A 17395-nucleotide genomic window follows, 5' to 3' on the forward strand; every position below is an offset into this window, starting at 1 on the left:
TTGGATATTTTAACTCTTCTTTTTTTGGTCTTATTTTTTCATCCATTTCACTTATCTAAGTTAATAAGTTGCTGAGTTATCTTTTTACAGTTAAATGAAAGGGATGTAATAATTACTTTCTTGTTTTGTTGTGATGCTTTATCAATTTGGACTTTCACCTGTTTTTTCCTTTTAATGATTTCTTATTTTCATTATGTTTCCTTATTGTAGTTTATTCCCTCTGTTGGTTCAGTTTCTAGGTTCAAGGTCACAGTTCTAACAACTGTGCATTTGTTCAGCTCACCATGTTTTACCCACTGATAGAAAATATATTTTTAGTTCTTCCTTATCAGTATTATTATTCCTAATATTTTTAAAAAATATTAGGAATATATTTTTAAATACAAAATTTCTCAACTTTATTCTGTAGTACTGATGTATACACCTTTTCCAGTCTGTCTAAATTAAGTATTAAAGGTATCTTAACCTTTAGGTATTTAATCCTAAGCTGTGCCGTCATTTAAGTGTTTACTAAGAAAAATGCAAGAAAATCTAAATGATGTTTTGCACAAAATGAAACGAAAAACTGGGAAGGGCAAAAGTTAAACTTGTGTTATGGTCGCTTCAGCTATACTGTATTTTTTCAGTATGAAAAGGGAAAATTATTACTGTGCCCTTTGTTCTTAAGGAGATCAGAACCATGCAGCCAATTACATGTATCAATGTGTACATGGTTTTACCTCATCCATGACTCCAGAAGTAGGGTTGTTTAATCTAGTTTGTCACAAATAATTAAATAACCAGCAACCATAAGGAAGAGCGCAAGCACTGTCAGGACTCTCTTCTTTAAGTGGACTTTGATTATCTGAAGATACCATGAGAACAGTAAAAGGTGAGTGAATATATTCAGCAAACCTACATATCCACTATTATAATTTAAATTGAGCTTGTCCATAACAACAGATGAAATTATACAGCAAACATATGATGGCTGTAAATACTTTTATTAGACTGATACATATGTATTTAAACTGTAGATCATCACACTGTGTAAATCAAAAAAAGCTTTTTGGTTATCTCCTGAAAAAAAAAAAAAAACAATTGTAGGAAGATAACAACTCTGTTTGCCTCACTAGACATTTAAGCAAAGAGTAAAATTAATAGACAGTAATTTTACTTAATATTCTAAAATGATTTGCATACACAAGATTATTTACTCACTATGACATATCAAATGGTTGAAATGGGAGATTCGATGATGAACTTGTAATTAACCTTTAGGTATTTAAATTATTAATTACCATTAAAGTGTTTTTATTTTAGTTTTCAGGGACATTTTTTCTGGAAGAAAGAAATAAACTGACAATTCTTAATTGTTTATTTTAGGATTTTTAAAATAAAAATAATCAGATTTGTCGTGAAAGTAGCTATTAGAACCAAACAAATATAAAATTTAAAAGACATTACTAAAGATTTTGACATGTGACAAAAATGATTAGTCCAATGAATTAAACATATTTATCATGTTGAAATATAAAGAATATAGTAATTTTTGATCATAACGTACAACATACCAATTATTGTGTGCTATATAAATTTGTAGAAAGGATAATTTACTGTCAAGCATTCTCGATCAGCACCCTTCCTTGAATCTGGAATTCCAGTGAATTCCAGTTCAACACATTTCCTGGTGCATAACCAAACCCCTTCGCATATTTCCAGATCTCATAGGGTGAAAGCTTGTGATCCCACATATGAAGGTCTGACATCATGCCGACAAATGATTGTTTGGCATCAAAACCACCACCGTATGCATCTTGATCCTGTAAGCAGAGAATAGACACAATAATGAAACTCACAAACGTCTACTACCTTCCAAGCTGCAACAGTGGATATTGTATAAACATTTTGGGGTCATTTATGGTGATGCAGAGGTTTAATTAGACATACATCTCAATACTTTGTATGCTGACTAAAGTAGGATGAGGAATAGATGCATCCATCATTATTAGACTACATAAACAGGAAATATTTGACAGCTTAAAAATCTTAAAATGAAACTAATAAGAATAGATTAAAGATAATATGTAATCTAAAATATTATAGTAGCGATTTTGAACTAGCAATAAATCCACTGTTGGGTGAATAGGTTGAAGTATTGCTACAAATCTCCAATAAGACATGATGAGCCCCAGTTGTGGTTTTGTATTTATTTTAAAACTTTGAGTCAATAAAAGCAAATACATAGTATGTATATATAGTATAATGTTTGAATGCAAGCACCATAAATAACTTAGGATGTTTTGGGGAACATATTTCTATCATAGTTATATGAGCTAGTTCTTATTCCTGCAATAGAAATAGGAATGACAAGAAATGCTCCTTTAGAAATTATCCTGGTTTTGGAAAATGTTCCTGCTGTTAAAATGAACCTTTATATGCCGACTTGTAAACATATTGTGTGTCCGAATTCTAAATCCTAAAACACAATTTATTAAGTGGGGCAGATTATTTCAGGCTTGTCTTTGCCTATTATTTCAGTTATTACATCTATATATAGTTAAAATATATGGAGAGGGAAGAAAACATAATTTTTTAGACTGAAACTGTTTTTCCCAGAGCTTGTTTCCATAAATTTCTGCTTAGCAGTTTTGCACACAGCCACCCTCAAGCTCTTAGTAGAAAGGTTAGTTTAAGCTAAGCCAGCACCAGTTTTAATATGTGGCTAACTTTGATTTAATCATAAACTTGATACAATTTTAGATATTTTTCATAAAGTATCAATATTTCTGCATTTACAGTGTTTAAAACACACCTGTCCAAAAACAATTATCATTGGTCCACTGATATCAGATCCAGAGCTGGTAAATTTCCTGCTTGAAGGCTTTCCATCCACCCACATTTGCACCAAACCAGACACAGCATCCCAGGCTCCACAAACTGATTGCCACTGGTTCAGCTTGAGGTCCAGTCCTTCAAACTTTGCGATTGTGTTCCTTACAGACATTTCAAAAGAATCTAACTTGGCCATATTGTAAAACAAAAAGCCATTATCGTGAGAGGGTACAGACAACGAGAAAAGGGCGTGATCTCTTTTGAGGTCTGTAAAGAACCTGTATTGAAGCAAAAGACATGAAGAATTTTGTTTTAGTTTTATACATTCATACACTCTGGAGATTGCTTTATTTATTTTAACAAATTCTAAACATCAATATCAATATTTACCTGAAACAGACAGTCACAGCATTGAAATTTTGACTTGATGTTGTCAAACTAACATGTGCTGTGTCGGTTTCTTGCGGGAAGGTGAACATCTTCCCTGAAAGATCTTTAAAACAAAGAAGTATTTAAAGAAATTTAAATTCAAAACATCAAAAAGCCTTTAAAGTTATTTATAGTTCATGTTAAACCATTGTCCACTTGGAAACTGGGATCCAATCTCATAGCTGAACTTACAAGAACTATTATGTTAAACCAAGTGATTTCAACTTGTTTATAGACTTTTTTTTTTTTTTACATTTGATTTATTTATTTTTTTTTATTTTAGATAAACTAACTTGGATGAGTCACACTGAAAGTTATAAAGCAGCTTAAACCTTTGATCTGGAATGAGATGGTTGACTTTTTCTCATCACAATAAATGATTCAAAGATTAAAAACGCTGAAAACATATACCTATTTGGATATTTCTTTTTGTTTTGTTTTGTTTTTGTTTTTTGCATAAAACAATATTTTTACCATAACACATAAAACTGTGATTCCAATAACTGGATTATATCAAAACTGCTTTGTCAAGATCTGCCTTCTTGTTGACATGATGTGAAAATACAAAGAAAAAAAAAACTTTATGTAACATAGTTAAAGTCACTTCACAATCCTAATTTGCTTAACTCTAAAATTAAAAAGCAAAGCACAACTTTGATATTGTTGAACATTATTTTACAGTGTTTGAAGAACTGAGTGCAAAATGTCATTTATGCATCCAGTGGTAAATAATCAGATGTGATTATTCCCATTAACTAATGAGTTAAGTTTAACACTTAAACTCACGTGACATCAGAGTACACTGCAATAAAGTCAGGACAGTCAACCTTTCTGCTTCTGCAACTTATCCAGCATTTTATTACAGTCGAAGCACAACATGATTTAATTATTTTATGTTTATTACCAATCCAAACTAACCAAAGTCCAAACCAGGCACTAGCACCAGTGAGACGGAAAACACTCCTGTGAGTGTTTTCATATTTTATTTCAGGGTTGTAAAAAGATATATACTCCTGGCTTGAATGGTCAAGTCAACCAGCTAGCAGACCTACATGTTTGCTACTGGTAAATCTGAAACATAAAACCTAAATGTTGTTAATTGAAAAGATAGTAAAATTTTACCAACAATTTTTTACAAATGTATTTTCCTGCTATCAGGCATAAAGATAAGTAATTAGAACAACTACTGCACTTGCTATCATATAAACCTTTAATCTATATTCTTATATTGTTAAAAATGCAATAATTGTTTTTTTCTTACTTTGAGGAACGGCAGCACATGATGCCACCAGCAGTAGCAAGAGCAGCATCTGATACAAAAAACAACAAAATAATAATAATAAAAAAACACAATACATGTCACAAAGAATTAACAGTGATGATACTCTCAATAACTTGCAGAAAATAATGACTTATTCAAGCTTTACACTATCCATAGTTGTCATGAATCCTTAGTCCTTTTTCTATGTTAGATTTTAAATAAAAACTGTCTCACTATGTAAAATTTGGCATATCTTACCTTGGATCCTTGAGTGTTTATTCTGGATGTTGTGTGTAAAACTATTGGATTGTCACTTTTATACTGTAGATGGTGGTAGAAAATCGTATTTTATTGGTTTCTGTGGTGTTCCTGCCCATCTGATCTACCTTCTATGTAAATTAGAAGTTTGGACTTTCTCTGAGAAGGCCAACCTTCCACAAGGTTGAGCTTTTAACTTTGTAAAAGATCAAATAGAGGACACAATGGTATCGGCACAACTTTCTGTTACTGAAACTTGTGCAGTTTCAATAAAAGATGGACCTTAACAATATATGCACGGAGAAAGTTTTGTTTTCTAAATATGATGTAAACCATTCCAAAACTGCATCTGTCATTCCAACACAGTGTAAATAAGAGAATCTCATGATCTACTGTAACTAACTATAAATCATCACACTGTGTAAACCAAAAACAGTTTTTTGGTTATCTCCTGAAAAAATAAAATAAATATATCCTATTCTATGTAAATTGTATTGTTAGATAAAAAAAAACACCCCCCCAAAAAAAAAAAACTGTCATTGAAAGCATGTTGCTTAAGAACTATTTAAAACTATTTATTTTATAGACATTGACAAACAAGTCCTTTTAAGTTGGGCTGCAATAAAGACTTTAAATATTTTCAAACTTTACTTGCATGACTGTACCAAGATAACAGCTCTTTATCTCCTCAACAGACAATAATTGTATTAAATAATGATGATATGCATACACACAAATATTTACTCAATATCAAATGGTTGAAGTGGGGGATTTAATGGTGAACTTCGCACTGAGTAATTCAGCTGATAATTACTTAGTGGCATTCATAATATAATTAACAGTAAGGGAATGTGTTTTTGAAACCACGATGGTCCAGCAATGAAGTATGGCAAAGGAACGGTCGTGACTTCACACCAAAGATAACGTTCTCTGCCCTAGTCTGTCTTTAGAGAAATACGCATTGAATTTTTAATTAATTTGTTCATTTTTTTAAAATTGGAACAAAAATAAGATTACTTTAAGTAGTAGTAGTATAATAAAAGATTTTGACAATTTTGTGGCACTTGTGGCCTTTTTTTTTAAGCAATCAAAGAGGAAACACAAAAAGAGCAGGTGAATATTTGCATTTGAGGTCCTTACATCTTGAATCACTGCGACGGACTGGCGTCCTGTCAGGGTGTACCCCACCTCGAGCCTGAAATGTCTCGCTGCAGAAAGGCACCAGCACCGTTCTCGATCCCATTAGGGACAAGGGTGTATCAGCCTCCTCATACTGGATCCAGACTCTACCAACAGGACTATGCATTGTCCCTGCCATTAGTTCAAAATTAAGTGACCAAATACTACAACAAATATGACTATTAAGCAATACATTCTAGACCAATTAAACAAATGGGTAATGGAGACATACATTTTTCTAAGGAATTAAAAAATACAAAATGAAAATCAGACACATTTTCATTTCACTGTTAATTTTGTAATGTTTAATTTAATGATTGTTCATTTTTATGTGCTTGACCAAATCACTCATTTATTTTCAGATTTTGGAAAATGTTTTCTCTAACTCGTCTGCATCAGGTATATTAGCTTTTGAAACATTGTGACTATCAGTAAATATTCACTTTTTCAAAACTTTGCTTAAATTTCGTAACAATCAAAGTCCATAGTGTTTGTAGACTTTGGTGCTTACCATGTTTACATTTGTTAAATATTTGCTCACAAGTTCACCCATTACATTAGTTAAAGCAATAACAGCAATGTTGTTAAATTAATATCTTTGGAACAAGAACTCTGTGTAATATGGTGAACAATCATTAGACAGACATATTAGAAATGTGTTTAGTATTTGCCTAAAGTAAAATATTCCTGCATCACAAATGCACTTGCATGAAAACTAAAAAATCTAAATATTTCCATTGCCAATTTTGTTTTACAAAGACTTTTTTTTTTACCATGAAACACCAACATTAATTTATCAAGCAATTAATGTCTTAGTTTCACCTGCTGTGAATGGATAAACACTCACAGTATATAGCCAGTTACATATCTATAAGTCTGTGTTTGTGTGCAGAAGCACAAATACAGACTTATTTGTCTGGATTGTTGTGATGCCAGTTTTGTGACCTATATATGTTTGACCAACTCAGTTTACTAAATTCATCCAGCTCAATATGTGATGATCATCCAACTCAATTCATAATCTTCATACAACTCAATTTGCTAAGTTTATCACTCACATTGTACTTAAGGCACAGCTTTATACATACGTTTTATAATGTTATTTTAGTTTTTAAAAAAGATCCTGTACCCTGAAAAATTACTATAGTGGAACCAACTTAATTGGATTGCTTCAATTGGTAACAAATAATTCAATACAATTAAACCAACTTAATAAATTACGTTCCAAACAGCAGAAATCTTGTTATTATACATGCAAATAAATCCAGGGTGTTTTCCGCTGAGTGTTTCCCCAAAGTCTTCTCATTAAGAAAATTTGACATTTTGAGAGACCAGTTAACCAGATCTATAATTTGTAAATTCAGAGGAATGATCAGCATTGTGCAAAGAGAGGCTCCAAAACAGCAGCACAACAGCCAGCTTCTTTAGTAATAACCATTTCCTGATTACGCTCTTTGTAATCAGAGATGTCAACAACTTATCTGTATTAAATAAATTCTTTATTGGTCTTCTGCAATATTTTAAGTAGATGAGAAACTGATAGAAATGCTTGAAAGTTGCCTCTGTGATGAATTTTACAAATTTCACTTTTAAAATAAATACACTTTTTGATAAAATTCAAATTTATTAAGACATGCTCTGTTATGCCTTCTCACTGAACACATTTCTGATCTACTTTTGAGTTACACGCTCAGAATCTGTTCAAAATCAACAACTAAAGAGGCCCAAACTTTGGAACCACAATGTTTTCCACTGCAACATCAAATGGCTTCTTTTGTGTTTTGGCATTTATTTTTGACATTTATATTATTTTGCTTCTAAAAGCAGTTTAGTATTGTACCTATCTCTTTTTTAGAACATTGTTTAGATTTATTTTCTTCTAGATTGTTTTTTGTAAGAAACATTGACTGTTAAACTTTTTCAAACTCTCTTTGTGCTTGAGAATCACTTTGTCAAATCTTTACTTAGATTTCATTAGAAGCAAAGTGCAAATTTAAGTGTTTTCCTGTTTCTTTTATTCAAAACTTTGTTCAGAGTTGGCTTCTTGGTTTTCATATTTTCTTTGTTTACTATGGTTGTTCAATTGTGATGCTTTCTAAATAAATGATAAAAACAATTTTTTTTAAAATAACAAAAGTAGTGATATAAAAGTCAACTTCTACAGTCAACCTTAAATTCATGGACAACAAACCTAATAAAAATACCTACATATTTGTACAGATTAAGGTTGTAATTTCTATATGTTTGTGTTCATGCAAAAATTTATAGAACACATCCATATGTACTAACTAGACTATAAAAATTTTTTGTGAATAATAAACAAACAATAAAAAAAATCTGAAGTGATTAAAAAATTTGATCAAATAGCTGAAGAAATGCAAGCCTAATTTACTGCAGGTTTTTAAGATTTTGCAGTTTTCCTATGTCGCTTGGTGCATTTCCCGTAACAGAATTAAAATTCTCAGAATTACTTTCCCAATCTTCAAATCATTGTTCCACCCGTGCACATCACAGAGATACATCTCATTATTTTGAGCAACTTGCAGTTTTTGGTTAAACTGATATATTAAACATGTCATATTAGGACATAAACTTTAGCGTGACGTTCAGGAGGAGCACGGAAAATGTCAAATGCATGAGTTGCATTTGACATACAACTCATGCAGTATCAAATTGTTCTAAAATGGGTTAGTAACAAACAGTGACTTTATTTTCAGACAACACTTTGTCTACAATCTGATAATCCAGAGCCCTCCAGTTCAACACATTCCCTGGTGTGAAGTTTCGTTCATCCACATAATTCTGGATCTCACAGCCAGAGAGGACGTAATCCCACATGTGGACATCAGACATCATGCCAATGAAACACTGTTTCAGGTCAAACCCGCCACCATGGCTGTCCTGCTCCTGTTGGAAATGCAGAGTTTAAATATTTAGTTTTTTTTAATGATAGAGAAATAGAAAAAAACGCATGAATGATTTGAATCAAATGTTATATCGTCAAAATAATGACGATATAACATTAGACCATTTTCAACTGGTCTGTCAAGGTTAGCCTTTTGTGTGGTAGCTAGTAAATAGTCAACACTCAGATGTCGCTTCCTAAGTACAGTAGCTTTTAGACAGCCTTGAACACCTAAGAAGCATAATGACATAAGTAAAATGTTTCCTATTTGGTTTTATTACTTATTGAATAAAGGCTTTACATTGTCTTATGCAGAGGTTTTTACTGATTTTGGGTCAAGTTACTGCTTGTTTGACATTTTAAAATTGTGTATAACACAGTGATCTATGTTAAGGCCACTGTATCATTTGTGTGATACAGTATGATATGATACATTTAATCCAATGATATTTTGGATTAAAACAACCCTCCACATCCTTGTTAACCCTCTCAGGCTCAAATTATTTGAAAAGACTGTTTAAGTTGTTGCAAATCTGCAACCCCTGCCTGGAGAGGGTTAAAATGGCAGATTTTTTGAGAATATAATTTCGTTTGTTGGTGTGATTTCCTGTGCAGTCAAGAAATCACTTAAAACAAACACCTCCATCTGATAAGATGGAGGTGTTTGTATGAGTTTTTATATTTTTTTGTTATTACTGACCAAAATGATGACAGAGAGAGTGTAATGGAAATTTTGAAACATTTCCTTCCTTTTCTCAGTATTTAAGTTCCTAGTTTTTTCTGAACTAGATTCTTCTTTTATGCTTGTGCTGGTTTCATGCTCTGTTCTCATTGTGCCAAAACTGTAAGTCTTTATTTTGACATTATTAAAGCTCTTCTGCTCACTTTTCTTCTTCTGGTCCGGCTATTCTCGATTCCAACTAAAAACCAAACATCAAGCAAGTTAAAAGATCTAATTTTTGTCCCATTATTTAAAGAATCACAAGCACAGTCAGGAATGTCATTGATATTTGTGATTCTGGAAAGACAAAATCAATGTATTTGGAATTTGGAACAACTTCAAACTACAGTGAGAATCATTGTCCACAAACAGAGAAAACATCTGTCGCAATTCTTACCAGAATTGACCAGCCTACTAATCTTCTCCAATAACAAATTGACATTTCAATGATGAGGTCATACAGTAACTAAGAACAGCATCTAATGCCCTGCAGGCATGATTTGCTTCAGTCAAGGTTAGTATTCAGAATTCAATAATAGGAGAGAGATTGGGCAAATATGGCCTCTATGATAATTGGTGGTTTTAAGGTCAAAACCACCAATTATCATGAAAATATACTATATTGACAATCTAAAGCATTTTACTGTGATAAAGCCAAGTTTCATAGTTTTGATGTCATATGGAGATCTTCTCAACACAGAAAGACAAAGTGGAAAATTATAAATCATCTACTTCTATTTTATAAATTCACCCAACTTTAGTTCTGTTTTGTTTCAAGTTTGTTTTTATGTTTGTCAACCTGTAAAAAAATGACAAAGTGATTCATAGATTGCTAAAAATGACAGGTGTTTGTTACATTCTTCAATGAATAAAGGACATTTTACCTGTCCCACAACAATATTGACAGGTCCTCTTATGTTCGACCCAGAGTTTGTGAATTTTCTGACCGAAGGCTGTCCATTGAACCACAGTTGTGTCAGCCCAGTCACAGAGTCCCAGGTGGTGCAGATTGAGTGCCACGTGTTGGGCTTGTAGTCCAGGCCTCCATATTCAGACTTTTTGTTCTTAATGTGTGCCTCCATTTCTTTATTGGTGTTATCCCAGAAAATCAAAAAGTCATTGGGACTATTGGGTGTGGACAAGGAGAACAGCATGTGGTCTCTCTTGAGGTCTGTAAATGATCTGTTACATTGATAGACATAAAGCATTGCATAATATATCTCTCTCACAAGGATGAAGAATGTTCTTCTACATAATTGATATTTAAGGATACAGTACCTGTGGCAAACAGTTACGGCACTAAAATTTATTTTTGATGTGTTAAGCTGCACATGAGCTCTGTTGGTTTCCTGTGGAAAGGTGAACATCTTACCAGAAAGATCTGAAAACATAAAATGTAAAATATTTCTTTATTTTATTCACAAATACCTTTGAATACCTGATTTGTCAAATACAGTCTGATCTTTTGACAGTAATGCAAAATAGGAAGAGACATTTGAAACATCTTTCAGGCACCACAATGTAAAGAATGAATTAATGGCAAACCATGTACATTATGCATAATGTAAAGGCAAAAGCACTTTACAAATTACTAAAGTTTTCTTTTATTTTTACCCTTTTTTTTGCTGGTTTCCTTTTATCTTAGAATTACTTTAAATGGCAGATTAAAACAGCATTGCTGTTTTAGTTTCCCAGGAAGTACAAAATATCGAATTAAATTTTCATTTTGTTAAAGTTATTGTATGTTATGCTTGACCTTCCAATGAAATTACAAAAGGGAAAATATATATAGATATAGATATACATATATAGAGAGATAAAGTACCTTGCATTAGGGCATCACAAGCTGTCATCATCACAAAGAGAAGCAGCGCCTTCATCTGATTAAAGAATAAAATTGACATTACAGCCAAGTTTTCATCACACCAATCTGAAAGTTAAAGTTTCCTTTGAATTTTGTCAATAAACCACAAAACAGCAAAAGGTAAATATGGACAATGATTAATTTTCTGCTGAATTTGAATTCATGCTCTCACCTTGAAACCTGTGCAGTGACTGTGTTGACACCGATGGATAGAGTCAATGTTTCTACCCACGTCCTCCCTATTTCAACAAAGTGTGAACTTTTCAACTGTGAACTTCCTTAAACCAGTTCTTCTTTTCTGTCACACACAGAAATCTTAGCCTCTTGTTTAATACACACAAACTATGGGCTGCTTACATTGATGTCGAAATAGTTCTTGCACATCCAGCAAAAAAGACATTTTGTTCGTTTCTCATTTTTTTTAAGTCCCACAGCACAGATTTTAACAGTAAGTTCTATATGTTGGTAGTTTTGGTGCTTCACTTTTGTATACATGCTACACAGTTTTAAGTGTGAATATCCCTTCAGGGCTTTCTGCTGCAAAGCTTTTCCTGGCAGGAACATTTTGCAGCAGAAAACTTCTTGTCAGTAATCAATCACGAAATACTTTTTGGGCAAAAACTGCATAGACAAATTCCTCCTGAATGTAGAAAGAAAAGAATTTGGCGTACAAATTATCTTGACCTGATGTGAAATTGCTTACCATTATCATATTTTGTGACTATTGAATTTAGTCTTTTTTTTGGGGGGGGGGGGTCTTTATCAAGTCATTAGCACATGGATCATTAGTGCTCAGCACAGCTTCAACATAATTAACTTGTCACTTTTAGCCATCTTAAGAAGTCATATTATATGTATTAACTGAACTTACTTGTACTTATTTCTTTAATATGTTTCTACTGTTTGTTGCATTTACTTTCATTTTAGTTTGTATTTGTGCCAGTTTAGAGAATAGTTAAGTTAAAAACCTATGTATCTACTGCATCACTGTCTGTTTGAGACGGCAACAATTCAGGTGTTCCTTAAATACCTTTTAGCTTTTGTGAAAGAATATCACAGCTTGTGTACATAATGCTGTTCCATTGAGACCAATGTCACAAAGCTGATTCACGTTTCCACAGAAATACCATCTAAAATCCATAAACTTTATGAAGCTTCCTGCTGTCCTGCAGTAAATTAAAAGTGGAGAAAATACTTCTCATTTGGTGGAGGATGAAAACAATCATCAGATTCATATTAAGATTAGATGCAGCCCATTTCAAATTATTGGATGAAATAATGAGATAAAATAATCTTGGACTCCTTGTTTAATGTATGGCTGAGTAAGCGATAACTATTGAAATTAATTACAGAACTTTTAAGATCACAGAAGAAGGACACTACAATCTTTGAATGTAAACTAAAGAGAAGGGATTTCCTTTGTGAATTTTTCTAAAACTTTAGTACCAGCAAGTTTGGAGTCTCCATGGGACTTGTCATCAAAAGAAAGAAGATAAAGAGAAGCCTGGTAAACTAATCAGGATTCATTTGTTATAGAATAGATAGAAGTTAAGGAAACTGAGTTAGGGTGTGTCATCTGATTATTGACGCAGGAACAGGACAATAATATTGTAATATTAAAAACAATCATCTACTGGACCAGATCATTTAATTGCTCATCTTCGGGGGAATAATTTGAGTTATCTATTACGGTTCTAGACTATGTTTTACTTCCATCAAACCACAAAAAGCAAGATCCCAAAGTTAACTCTTCAAATCTAAGAGTGAATTTGGACGATAACGTATCTCTGCCGAGGGAGAAAAGCACCAGACACAAGTCTATGCAACACAGGGTTTTCTCATTTATTAATAGATAAAACAATGCTTTTATAAGGACAGATAGTTACAGTTTACCTCTCCGTCACACCACATAAAGCATTCTGTTAGGCTGGTTGTGTGACAGGAAAACAGTGTCTCATACTCAATCAGTGCTTGGCTCGCCAGAGAATGTGAGTGGGTGGGGGTAGGTGTTATTTAGCAAGCATGTCTCAAAAGAAGCAACAACAACAACAAAAAAGAATAAAAAGAGCAATGATTTAATATAAGGCACTGTTTTGTGATTGGGACTTTTTGCAAGTCATGGTATTAATTTAACAGTTTAAGTACAAAGCGTTGCTTTATTCTCTACCATCACTTTTTCTACTATCTCATAATCCAGAGCCGCCCAGTTCAACACATTTCCTGGAGTGAAGTTTCGTTCATCCACATATTTCTGGATCTCACAGCCAGAGAGAACGTAATCCCACATGTGGACATCAGACAGCATCCCAACCAAAGACTGCTTGACGTCAAACCCACCGCCATGACTGTCCTGCTCCTGTAGGAAAAACAATTTTTAAAGGTATTAAAAAACGGACTATTTTGAAATATATTTGTAAAGTTCAACATTAAAAAGAATTTTATAAGAATTATGGAATATGTAAGATGACTGACAATTTACCTGTCCTAACAGAATTATGGGAGATCCTCTGATATTTGATCCAGAGCGGGTAAATTTTCTAACTGATGGTAGTCCATCCAACCACAGCTGCACCAATCCAGATGTGGAGTCCCATGTGGCACAGATAGAGTGCCACGTGTTTAGCTTGTAGTCAGTTTTTCCAAATTCTGCATATATATTCTGAGTAAAGATCAGCAGTTCTTTATCAGCGCCATTCCAAAAAACCAAAAAGCCATTGGAAAAAGTGGGTACGGCAAGAGAAAATAGGACGTGGGACCTTTCGAGGTCTGTAAAGGATCTGACGGGGAATCAAATGCAACTTGTGTTACACACTTCACAGAGAAAATAAAAAAATGGTTTATTTACAGAAGTGTGCAAGAGAATCAAGATCTCCACTATTTTTCTCAATTTAGATTTTCCTTTTTGAAATGTTTTGAAACCATGTGACATAAGATTTCCATGCATGCATGCATGCAAGATTTCCATGCATGCATGCAAGATTTCCATGCATGCATGCATTTAATGATCAACTGAAGTATCATCAAATGAATGATTGAAGGATACAGCATGTTTACTGGATTATTTTTTCTTTCCACACTTCTTAAAGCCCTTTGAGACACTGGTTATCTGCTGAAGATCTTTTTTTCACTCAAAACCTTTTCTTTTGTCATGCACCTTTCACTGTTTTTGAATTATTTAACATTTATTGCAGTGCTGTGGTCATGACCAAGTTCAGGACAAGTCAATCAAAAAACTTTGGCAATTCTTCAAAACTCTCGTAAAACTACAGCTTGAGACCATCTGACAGAAGTCAATAAACTTTTGATGTTTGGAAGAAAGATAAGATAATTTAGCAGAGGGGAGGTTAAAATTTTTTATATAGTACAATAATTGTGAAAATAATACCTTTGGCAAACAGTTACTGCATTAAAATCCCGTTTTGTAGTTTTTAGCTTCACAAGAGTTGTGTTGGTTTCAAGAGGGAAGGTGAACATCTTGCCAGACAGATCTGAAAAAATATAACAGAGAAATAGAAATGACCTCTTTTTAATGGATATGTGAAAAAAAAATTGACAGGTTTGGTAGACTTTAAATTTAGGATAAGTGCTGTAAAAACATTCAGAACAAAAACAAAGCATAATAAGCTCAAAATTCAAAGCAAATCTAAAATAAGCCAGCTATAATTCTTACAGTTTACTTTTTATGTGTAATAAAAGTCAATTTACCTTGGGTTACTGCAGCACATGCTGTCAGCATTCCCATTAAGAGCAGCAACCTCATCTAACAAAAGAGACAAAAATGCATGAAAAACATTAAGATCCTATTGTGCTTTAGAAATCCAAGTATTCTAGCTGGTCTAAAACAACACTTTCAATTCATCTTGAATTTCTCCAAAACAGCTCTGATGGAAATGAAAAAGAAACTGAGGCTTTTGTAAAATGTTTCAATTTCTTACCAAAGTTAAAAATAGTAGTCTTACCTTAAAAATCAGTATGCAGACCTTGATGCAGCTCTGAGAGGTTTGTGCTTTTATACTCAGTCATATCATAATTCTATTCATGAACTTCCTTCATCTGTTTCTCTTTTTTGTTAAGTCTGTCAACGGTGCATTATTTTAGCTCTTGATAAGCTACATTTAGAAGTTCATTGATCTGACTGACCTGTTTTTTGATAAGCAGCTTTGTCAACAATTTTTTACTTCTTTCATTTATTTGACTACGATGACTACGAATGATAGTCATCATTCGTAGCTGCATGTATTAAGCAACATAAGTGGTGTATGTTTGAGTGGAACAGACACCAGTATGTTTCTTTATATTTCTTAGTTGTAAGTCTGCCGGTCTTTTTAATTTAATGAAATTAAAAAGAGGAGAGTTATTTAGCAAAATAGAAAGCATTTGTGCACACTTTATTTTAAATCAAGCAACTTCTCACACTCCGAAACTGTCTTTTCTGCTATGAAACAAAGAAAAAAACTCAACAGCTGGATGAACTCAACGTAATGTTCTTATTTTTAATCAGTGAAGAGTTAAGTGAGGTTAAAAGTGTTTGCTTTTTTTTTGCATAGCTGAAATGGAAACTGATGTGTTTACACTTTCTCAGACTTACAGACTCCAGTGCTGCATCCTACACAATATTAAACACATATGACACATTTCTTGATTTATATATGTTTTAATACAAATGGCATGAAAAACTGTGGGTTTCACTGTTTATCCAGAGTGTTTACTTGCACATGAAATTAAGACTTAGTGAAATGTAATCACTATTCTGTTGTTGAAGAGATTCAAATCACTCTTTAGTGATAAAATGTGAATCACTGCAAATGAAAATCTTATTACAAGACAAAAAAAAACATTTTTTTTTCTTAGTTGTTATTACAATTAAATGTTTCAGGTCACAGAAACATTTAACAAGATCACATATGATCTATTAATGAGACATTTACATTATTCTCAATCAATTCATTATCTCAAGTTCTTGCTTTAATACTTTTTTAAATTACTAACTTTATTTCTGTTGTTTATTTTTTTTTTTTATTTTAATGTAGACACAACACTAAACTTGTTTTATTTGTTCCAACTCAACAGTTTTTTAAATGGGAAAATATTATAAGGAAGTGCTTTAGCAACTCTTGTAAAAAAGTCATATGAAGGTTTTTGATTTGTACTTTATGACTTTTATGGGTTTAGATATTTTGTTGGAGTCAACACCTTCACTGAAGGATAACGAGACGTGTTTTGTCAAGTTTTAAGGCTTCTCTTTTATTAAGCAAAACTTGTTTTTGAATTTCTTAAACTGCTCATTGGACAATATTCAGTGAAAAATAGATGAAAATTTAATTGGAAAAATCTTTTTTTACATCTTTACTTTATAGCAGGTCCGACTGTGATTTTATTTAACCAGTTAAGAGACAGATGAAGCATTAACAAATACAGACTCAGCAGAGTACATAATTGCAAGCATTTAGCAAATGCATTAAGAGTTTGTAATATGCCAAAATTATTGCAGAAATTGATTGTATTCTGAAGGGCAGAATACAATCAGAATGCAGAATAAAGGTCAGTGGAAATGTAATTTTATAAATATAGCAGTATCTTGAAAATGTCATTTATTTCAGTAATTTAGTTGAAAACATCAAACTCATTACAAAGACTCTGATTTTTAGTTCTACTTTATTTTAATTTTGACTTACAGCAAATGAAACACCACAATTTAGCTTCTTGGAAAATGTGAATTTCACATTAAACCCAATAAAAACTACATTTTAATTCAGAAATGTTAGCCTGCTGAATGTATTGTTCAGTACATACACCTTATACTATGAATAATATGAATTAGTGATTTATTGTAGCATTGTGTGAAGGTGCTATTCTTGTATCCTGTGCATCTTTTCATACCTGTTTTTCTTACACTTTGACTAGTATAAATTATTCTGTGAATAGACAGCTTTGTCAGCCATTTGTTTTTACTTTTTTCAATAA

General features: G+C 32.5%; 3 protein-coding genes across 3 annotated transcripts; all 3 read right to left on the minus strand.

Moving 5' to 3' along the window:
• Positions 1 to 964: 964 nt before the first annotated feature.
• On the minus strand, positions 965 to 4815 carry LOC129371322 (serum amyloid P-component-like). The gene is made up of 5 exons (XM_055047877.1): positions 4763 to 4815; positions 4505 to 4553; positions 3205 to 3307; positions 2795 to 3092; positions 965 to 1802 (listed from the first exon to the last, which is right to left on the minus strand). Exons 2-5 carry the CDS (start codon positions 4551 to 4553, stop codon positions 1599 to 1601), a joined length of 654 nt encoding a protein of 217 aa, XP_054903852.1. The 5' UTR covers positions 4763 to 4815; the 3' UTR covers positions 965 to 1598.
• A 1453-nt stretch (positions 4816 to 6268) lies between these two features.
• Positions 6269 to 11650, minus strand: LOC129371568 (C-reactive protein-like). Its single transcript, XM_055048207.1, has 5 exons — positions 11604 to 11650; positions 11393 to 11447; positions 10846 to 10948; positions 10452 to 10749; positions 6269 to 8848 (listed from the first exon to the last, which is right to left on the minus strand). The coding sequence occupies exons 2-5, from the start codon at positions 11445 to 11447 to the stop codon at positions 8630 to 8632; spliced, it is 675 nt and encodes a 224-aa protein (XP_054904182.1). The 5' UTR covers positions 11604 to 11650; the 3' UTR covers positions 6269 to 8629.
• Positions 11651 to 13291: 1641 nt separating this feature from the next.
• LOC129371438 (C-reactive protein-like) lies at positions 13292 to 15833 on the minus strand. The gene is made up of 5 exons (XM_055048028.1): positions 15391 to 15833; positions 15137 to 15191; positions 14817 to 14919; positions 13911 to 14208; positions 13292 to 13787 (listed from the first exon to the last, which is right to left on the minus strand). The coding sequence occupies exons 2-5, from the start codon at positions 15189 to 15191 to the stop codon at positions 13569 to 13571; spliced, it is 675 nt and encodes a 224-aa protein (XP_054904003.1). The 5' UTR covers positions 15391 to 15833; the 3' UTR covers positions 13292 to 13568.
• Positions 15834 to 17395: the final 1562 nt, after the last annotated feature.

This window comes from Poeciliopsis prolifica, unplaced genomic scaffold (assembly GCF_027474105.1).
Source record: "Poeciliopsis prolifica strain line A6 unplaced genomic scaffold, Auburn_PproV2 SCAFFOLD026, whole genome shotgun sequence".
NCBI lineage: Eukaryota > Metazoa > Chordata > Actinopteri > Cyprinodontiformes > Poeciliidae > Poeciliopsis > Poeciliopsis prolifica.

Excerpts from the sequence above, each read along its gene's own strand:
- LOC129371322 (XM_055047877.1), bottom strand. The coding sequence starts at position 4,553 with ATGCTGCTCTTGCTACTGCTGGTGGCATCATGTGCTGCCGTTCCTCAA. Across the intron at positions 3,308-4,504 it reads ATGTGCTGCCGTTCCTCAAA|ATCTTTCAGGGAAGATGTTC; the intron begins GTAAGAAAAAAA and ends TTTGTTTTAAAG. Across the intron at positions 3,093-3,204 it reads GCTGTGACTGTCTGTTTCAG|GTTCTTTACAGACCTCAAAA; the intron begins GTAAATATTGAT and ends GCTTCAATACAG.
- LOC129371568 (XM_055048207.1), bottom strand. The coding sequence starts at position 11,447 with ATGAAGGCGCTGCTTCTCTTTGTGATGATGACAGCTTGTGATGCCCTA. Across the intron at positions 10,949-11,392 it reads TTGTGATGCCCTAATGCAAG|ATCTTTCTGGTAAGATGTTC; the intron begins GTACTTTATCTC and ends TTATGTTTTCAG. Across the intron at positions 10,750-10,845 it reads GCCGTAACTGTTTGCCACAG|ATCATTTACAGACCTCAAGA; the intron begins GTACTGTATCCT and ends TCAATGTAACAG.
- LOC129371438 (XM_055048028.1), bottom strand. The coding sequence starts at position 15,191 with ATGAGGTTGCTGCTCTTAATGGGAATGCTGACAGCATGTGCTGCAGTA. Across the intron at positions 14,209-14,816 it reads GCAGTAACTGTTTGCCAAAG|ATCCTTTACAGACCTCGAAA; the intron begins GTATTATTTTCA and ends ATTCCCCGTCAG. Across the intron at positions 13,788-13,910 it reads CCATAATTCTGTTAGGACAG|GAGCAGGACAGTCATGGCGG; the intron begins GTAAATTGTCAG and ends TTTTTCCTACAG.